The 7,696-nt window shown below is 46.6% G+C and overlaps 1 protein-coding gene across 4 annotated transcripts in view; it reads right to left on the reverse strand.

The window, feature by feature from the left end:
• Nucleotides 1–7,539, reverse strand: part of LOC105505623 (eukaryotic translation initiation factor 3 subunit C) — a 25,146-nt gene extending 17,607 nt beyond the window's left edge. Inside the window, exons 1-8 of one of the 4 annotated variants that reach the window (XM_011933495.1) lie at nucleotides 7,385–7,539; nucleotides 7,117–7,247; nucleotides 5,146–5,211; nucleotides 4,857–5,046; nucleotides 4,512–4,607; nucleotides 4,269–4,323; nucleotides 3,704–3,813; nucleotides 3,194–3,321 (exon numbers count right to left, since the gene is read on the reverse strand). In XM_011933495.1, coding sequence (XP_011788885.1) covers nucleotides 3,194–3,321; nucleotides 3,704–3,813; nucleotides 4,269–4,323; nucleotides 4,512–4,607; nucleotides 4,857–5,046; nucleotides 5,146–5,211; nucleotides 7,117–7,217 — 746 coding nt within the window. In that variant the 5' untranslated portion in view covers nucleotides 7,218–7,247; nucleotides 7,385–7,539. Of the gene's footprint in view, nucleotides 1–3,193; nucleotides 3,322–3,703; nucleotides 3,814–4,268; nucleotides 4,324–4,511; nucleotides 4,638–4,856; nucleotides 5,047–5,145; nucleotides 5,212–7,116; nucleotides 7,248–7,336 lie in introns of all 4 variants that reach the window. The other 3 variants (XM_011933492.1, XM_011933493.1, XM_011933494.1) reach the window with 3 other exon arrangements.
• Nucleotides 7,540–7,696: the final 157 nt, after the last annotated feature.

Raw genomic sequence — 7,696 nt, forward strand, 5'->3', positions numbered from 1 at the left:
AAGACTCCGTCTCCAAAAAAAAAAAAACAAAAAAATTTAACTTTAAACAAGTGCAGTTATTGTATGTCATTTACACTTCAATAAAGCTATTACAAAATCTAAAATAAAGAGGATAAACAGAAAGTATAAGATATCATAAAATGGTCAGAATAAATACACTGATAACCACAATAGGCTGGGCACAGTGGCTCACGTCTGTAATCCCAGCATTTTAGGAGGCCCAGGCAGAAGGATCACTTGAGCCCAGAAGTTCGAGACCATTCTGGGCAACAGGGCAAGACCCCATCTTGATAAAAAGTAATTATGTAGACACATATATAAATAACGATTTTATACATATATAAATAACTACAATAAATGTAAATGAACTAAATTGCCAGAGAAGCAGAGATCAAGTTCTGGTGGTCGTTGCACAAAGTGAATGTACTAAATGCCACTGATTTGTACACTTGAAAATGGTTAAAATGGCAAACGTTACGTACCACAATAAAAGAAAAAAAGCAGAGATTTTATGAGATTAAAAAAAAAAAAAAAACCAAAGACTTAGCTGTGCTTAGAGACACTCTTTTTTTTTTTTTCCTCCTGAGATGGAGTCTTACTCTGTTGCCCAGAGCTGGAGTGCAATGGCATGATCTTGGCACACTGCAACCTCTGCCTCCCAGGTTCAAGCAGTTCTCCTGCCTCAGCCTCATGAGTAGCTGGGACTGTAGGCACGGGCCTCCACGCCGGCTAATTTTTTGGGGTTTCACCATGTTGGCCAGGCTGGTCTCGAACTCCTGACCTTGTGATTTGCCTGCCTCTGCTTCCCAAAGTGCTGGGATTACAGGCATGAGCCACCATGCCCAGCCAAGAGATACTCTTAATCAGAGCATGGCAGAGTTAAAAATAAAAAGACAGGAAACCTCCTTTTCATAAATGTCCTTTATCAGGTAGAGGGAAGCTCCCTTCTATTCCTAGCTTCCATCTTTTATCAAGAAGAAATACTAGGATTTTTTTCAAATGTCTTTTTTTGCATCTGCTGAGATGACTCTATGGCTTTTGTCTGTTATTCTATTGATATAGCGTATTAGTTGATTTTCATATTAAAACATCCTTCTATTATTGGGATAAATCCTACCTGGTTATTAAATTTTTAAAAAAAACCTTTTTTGAGAGATGAGCCCACCTATCCTCCATCCCCCTACAGGCAAGGAGGGGGTGCTCCCATATAATCCTTATCGTATGTCGCTGGGTTTGGTTTTCTACTATGTTGTTGAGGACTTTTGAGTCTATATTTATAAAAGTATAGCTTTACAGTCTTATAGTTTCCTTTTCTTTTGGGTTTTTTTTGTGACAGAGTCTCGCTCTGTCACCCAGGCTGGAGTGCAGTGGTGCAGTCTTGGCTCACTGCAACCTCTACCTCCTGGTTCAAGCGATTCTCCTGCCTCAGCTTCCCGAGTAGCTGGGACTATAGGCGCCCGCCACCATGTCTGGCTAATTTTTTGTATTTTTAGTAGAGATTGGATTTCACCATGTTAGCTAGGATGGTGTCAATCTCCTGACCTCGTGATCCGCCCGCCTCGGCCTCCCAAAGTCCTGGGATCGCAGGTGTGAGCCACCGCGCCCAGCCTTGATATCTTAAGTTTAATTTTAGGTCCCACTTGCTCCCTCAGACAGGAGCATTTGTGCAACACATATGTGCAGTGCACATCACACACCAGAGTCCACACAATGGGAGACTTCAATACACAATTATTCAAAGACAAAAACGCAAAGTATAGTAGATATAAAAGATCTGAACCAATAGTAACACTGATAGTTCTGTAAGATGTCAACAGGTTAAAAAAATGAGTTTCATGATCAAGCAACTTTTTGAGACGGTTAATAAAACAAAGTTAGGCATATTTATTCTCATGGAACTTTTCAGAGGTGGTTGTAAACCCTCCAAGAAGGGGCTGATAGACAATGTGGCCCAGATCTTGACCAGTGTTCCCTGAAGCACTTGACAAAAAAAAGCTTCTCAACAAAATGCCCACCAAGTAAGTTGTTCAGCCTGTCTAGACTCCTAGAGGGTTGGAAACTCACTACCTCCCTAAAGCAGCATGACCACAACATTTAAACGCAGGAAAGCAATCTTAAGAGCAATAATCTTCCCATTAAAAGGGTACTATTTGTCTGGGTGCAGGGGCTCACGTCTATAATCCCAGCACTTTGGGAGGCTGAGGCAGGAGGATCGCTTGAGCCTAGGAGTTCGAGATCAGCATGGGGAACATGGTGAAACCTCGTCTCTATTAAAAACACAAAGAATTAGCCAGGTGTCCTGGAGTGTACCTGTAGTCCCAGCTACCCAGGAGCCTGAGGTGGCAAGATCACCTGAGCCCAAGAGGTTATGGCTGCAGTGAGCCAAGACTGCATCTCTGCACTCCAGCCTGGGAAGAGCGAGACCCTGCATCAAAAGAGCACTACTTATCTGTAGTTTGCCCAAATTGGCTAAGAAAAAATAAATAAAAACGCTATTTTTAGTGAGCTTGAGATTTCACTCCCATGGGACACAAAGGAGGAGGTATCACTTTTATTTCAAAAGAAGAAACTGAGACTTAAGGTCAAGTAACTTACACAATGTTGTACAGCTGCTAAAGGCTGGGAGACAGAATCCACACTGGGATCCTGCCCCATTCTGACTGTCCCAGTAAAGGTCATGAACACTTGCAGCAGTCTGTATGCTGTATGTGTACTAAGAAGTTATCAGGAAGGGTAACAAGAGTAGCAATGCACACTGAGGGCTCACCACACGCCAGTCCTAGATGAACTACTGTCTTACATTACACCTCCCTGTATTCCTGCAGCTATTCTGGAAAGGAGGGTTCCCTGCCTTATTTTACAGATGAGAAAACTGAAGATTAGACAGGTTAAGTAGTTTGTCCAATGTCCCACAGCTATCGGGTGCCAAAGTGAGATGTGCACCCAATCTACACATAGCAAGTAAGGCTGTGGGTAAATATTTGGACTCTGGAGTCTTCAATTCTCATCTTTAGGATGCATTAGCTTTGTGACTTTAGCCAACTAATATACTTGACTCTCTAATCCTACTGTAAAATGCTAACAGTTGGTTTCTCCAACCTAAAAGGACTCAAGGAAGAATCAATAACCTTTGAGACAGTTAAGGGCTTTCCACCAGTTCCAGTGTAACCCTAGGTCCCACTACTTTCCTTACTTTTTAAGAAATCTTGAGGCCAGCGCGGTTTGTTTCCCTTCTTCCTCCTCTGAGTCGGAATCAGAAGATGTGGAACCTGTGTCCCAGTCCTCATCATCTTCAGAATCTTCTGAGTCCTCATCTTCATCCTTAGAGGGAAAAAAAGACGATCAGCAAGAAGATAGGGAGATTGACCAGTGTCTCTACCCTCTTCACTAACGCACATATGAGATTTATTTTCATGAGTAGAACAAGAGCGGCTACTCATGGAATCAAGATATCAAGGTCTGGAACTGACCATCAAGTCCCGGAGTGATGCTGCAATTTGGCTGCGGGGACACACACAACTTCCCCTAGCAGAGCTGGGCCCAGATCCCTGCTTGCCCACTGCTCCAATGTAAGAGGAAGCCTGTTCTCAATTCCACTAAAATTCACCCCTTCCAACCCTAGGGGTTTCAGTCTTATCTTTTTCCCCCAGGGACTCAGGAACGACCTCTGGCAGGAAATCACCCATCTAACCCTGGCTCTTACATCCATCTTTTTGAGGAACTTGCGACTCTCCCCAGAAGGAGCTTCTGATTTCTTCTTCAAGAAAGTTGCAGCACTGACTCCGTCCTCATCCTCATCCTCATCTGAAGAGCCTAGTGGGAATGGAGGGAGAAAAACATCCTGAATGTTGGCCAGGTGCGGTGGCTCACGCCTGTAATCCCAGTACTTTGGGAGGCTGAGGAGGGCGGATCTTGAGGTCAGGAGATGGAGACCATCCTGGCTAACACGGTGAAACCTCGTCTCTACTAAAAAATACAAATTAGCCAGGCATGGTGGCGGGCGCCTGTAGTCCCAGCTACTCGGGAGGCTGAGGCAGGAGAATGGCGTGAACCCGGGAGACAGAGCTTGCAGTGAGCTGAGATCGCTCCACTGAGATTGCTCCACTGCACTCCAACCCAGACGACAGAGCAAGATTCCATCTCAAAAAAAAAAAAAAAAAAAAAGATCTTGAATGTTGAAAAGCCAGACTGGAGGGCAGACAAGAAACCAGGCCAAGGGCAGTGCTAACTCTGGACTTTCTATTTGCAACAAAGGTTCTTTTGCTCACCTTCTGAATCTTCCTCGTTTTTCTCAGCATCTTCATCCGCAGACTGCTCGGGGTTCTGGACAGAGGGAAGTGAGAGAACAATCATGTATGCTCTCCGGCCATCAGGCCACCCCACCCCTCCACCCCAGACAGTTCTGTCATGCTTCCCGCTCCAGTCACACCTCCCACTAACAATTCCATCTTTGGGCCTCCGTCATGGGGTCACCATTCCCAGTTCAGTAAGTGTGCCTCTAGCCTCCCCACCTGCTTGTAGCTTGTGATATGGGACTCAAAATCACGGTTGTATTTTCGGATCTTCTGGCGCAAGGTGCTCAGAGCCTTGGCATTGTTCTTGTTCATCTTCTTCTTCCCTTCCTTATCTTCCCAAAGCTACAGGGAAGAAGAGGAAAGAAACAGAGAACAGTGATCTGAAACTAAGTAACATTTCCTAAACTCCAGGCTTCTCCACTTTTGAGTCTTGCTATCAGTACACCACTGGTACTGCTTATTAACTATACCTGTTAGCTCATTTTTAAAAGATCCTATACATCCCACCACTAAAAGTACAAAACCATGAATAAGCGGTGGTAATAAATATAGGCATCACACCTCATTAAGATAGTCCTCTAGGTCAGCCAGGATGCGGATATAGAACCGGGGGACACCTTCTTTGTCCACAATGCTTTTGGCCTTCCCATATGCTTTTCCCAGGAGCTCAAACTCTTCCAGGCACTTGGTGACATCACGAATCTTCATGGCATTACGGATGGTCCGGATAAGGTTGGTCAGCTCCTCAAACCTGGGTTGGGAGCCCAATATCACATTGAACCTGACCACTGAGGGAAAACTCACCACTGCTCCCAGAGACTCCCATCACCCAGCCTCCCCATGGCTTCACCTCTTGTCCTTGGCACTGCGGACAACTCTCTTGGTATCTTCTTCATCCTCGCTCAGCAACAATGGCCTGTTTGGAAGGAACACAGACCATTAACCTCCTTTCCCACTCTTTCCAAAAGACCCCTATTTCCCTTCTCAGGACAGGTAGAACTGAGTAATCCAGGTCATCCACACCACACCCATAACCTTTTTGACTCCTCCTCAGGGCCACTTCATATACAGTTCAATCTTTTAAGTGTGCGTTAAGTAAGGCCTTTTGCTCAGTGTTGTAGCAAACACAAAGATGACAGCCACTATCCTCTCAAAAACCAACAAATGAAGGTGCTTATTTACTGTGTAACTAATGACATAGAGACATAAGTCACTACAGAAGAACTGAAAAAAAGAGGTAGTGAAAAACGATACTTGAGCTATAATGAACAGAAAAGGCTTCAGGGAGGTGGTACCTAATCTAGATCTTAGCAACATTTCCCAAAGTATGACAGGCCAATAGCAAGGAGAAAGTCTCAATGGCATTAACACCTCCACTGCTAGTATTTTCCTACAATAGTAAGACCAGACCACAGGCTCACAGTCAGCAATAGTATCTCTATTCTTTTTGTTAAGAGACAAGGTCTCACTATGTTGCCTAGGCGGCCTCCAACTCCTGAGTTTAAGGGATCCTCCCACCTCAGCCTCCAGAGTAGACTACACACGTGCACCATCATGCCTGCCTCTTTTTCCTTTTTATTATTTTTTGGGTTATTTTAGGGGTTTTTTTTGAGGCAGAGCTTTGCTTTTATCGCCCAGGCTGGAGTGCAATGGTGCAATCTCAGCTCACTGTGACCTCTGCCTCCCAGGTTCAAGCGATTCTCCTGCCTCAGCCTCTTGAGTTGCTGGGGTTACAGGCACGCGCCACCACACCCGGCTAATTTTTGTATTTTTAGTAGAGATGGGTTTCACCTTATTGGCCAGGCTGGTCTCAAACTCCTGACCTCAAGTAATCCGCCCACCTCAGCCTCCCAAAGTGCCAGGATTATAGGCTTAAGCCACCTGCCCAGCCTGGATTATTTGGTATTTTATGGCAAATGACATTGGTTCCCACCTGTGGAAGTGACATGAAATCATATGCACACTGGCCTATACATGTGCAATACATACTTTTAAAACAGTAGCACAAGCATAGGGCAGATGTTTAAGAAACACCATTCCAGCGGGGCATAGTGGCTCATGCCTGTAATCCCAACACTTTAGAATGCCAGGCAGGAGGTTCACTTGAGCCCAGGAGTTCAGAACCAGCCTAAGCAACACAGTGAGATCCCTTCTCTACAAAAAATTAAAAACAATTAGCCCGCCGCAATGGCGTGTGCCTGTAGTTCCATCTACTTGAAAGGCTGAGGTGAGAGGATAGCTTGAGATCTGAAGGTCGAGGCTGCGAACTATGACCCCTCAAAAAAAAAAGGGGGGAAAAGAAAAACCATTCTATTGTTTCAAAGGGTAAAAAAAAAAAAAATGTACAGAATCGGGGGATGGGCATTTCCGTAGAGGTGAACAAGCATATAAAATGTTTAAGCACCTGCATACACAGCAGGTGGCCAGACTTCAGAGTCACATCAGGGGGCTCCCAGATACCAACCAAGCATTTTGCATTTCCTTCTAGGAGCAGTGAGAAGTCACTAAGAACTTCTCGGCGGTAAGATGAGAGGAGAAAGGTAGAGGCTGTAGACTTACGGCCAGTTAGGAAGCTGATGCAACAGATCTCGCCAGTGGGAAACCCCTGTGATTCTATCCCTTGTGCCTGGTGGGTGGCCTCCTGCTATCACAGTCCTCTAAGGCTGTCTCTCCAACACCGCTCCGATCCCGCAAACTCTGGTCATTGTCCGAACCCGCTCTCCCCACCCTCACCTCCATCCCCTCCCATGTACACTGCTTTCCACAGCCCGCCTAACCCCGCACTCCCAGAATGGTCACGGGCATCGCCCCTGCAACTCACTGTTTGCCATAGTTGCCTCCGACAGGTTTAGTGACGAGCTCCTCCCCGGACAGGGACGACTCGGACTCGCTGTCCGAACCCGTAGTGAAAAACCGCGACATGGCGACTGCGCGGAGGTGCTACGGCCGGACCTGCGGGGGAGCCAAGGCGTCACCGGCCACGCGAAGAAGCCCGGGCCACCACCTCCCGACGCCCGACCCCTCACCGGCCCCACTCGGACCTCGACCCGGTGTCCCACCACGAAGCACGAGGACCAAAGAATACCAACCAGCTGAGCTCGCGAGTCACACCGCAGAACCGTGACAGCGGAAACGCCGAGAGAGACGGTGGGTCTCACGTCACTTCCGGAAAGCGCCGACGAACTACACTGGGAGACTACAAGTCCCAGTGGCCTTCCCACGATACGGGGGCGGGGACAAGCCTGAGGGAACTGAGCGCTGAGACCTTGACTGCAGGCCTTGCGAATCCTGCCGCGCGTTGGTGTCGGGATTTAAAACACGAAGATCGGCGGGGCGAGGTGGCTCACGCGTGTGATTACAGCATTAATAGGCATTAATGGTATAGAAGTAGATAATCCTGC

This window comes from Colobus angolensis, unplaced genomic scaffold (genome assembly GCF_000951035.1).
Source record: "Colobus angolensis palliatus isolate OR3802 unplaced genomic scaffold, Cang.pa_1.0 Scaffold128, whole genome shotgun sequence".
NCBI classification, from domain to species: Eukaryota; Metazoa; Chordata; class Mammalia; order Primates; family Cercopithecidae; genus Colobus; species Colobus angolensis.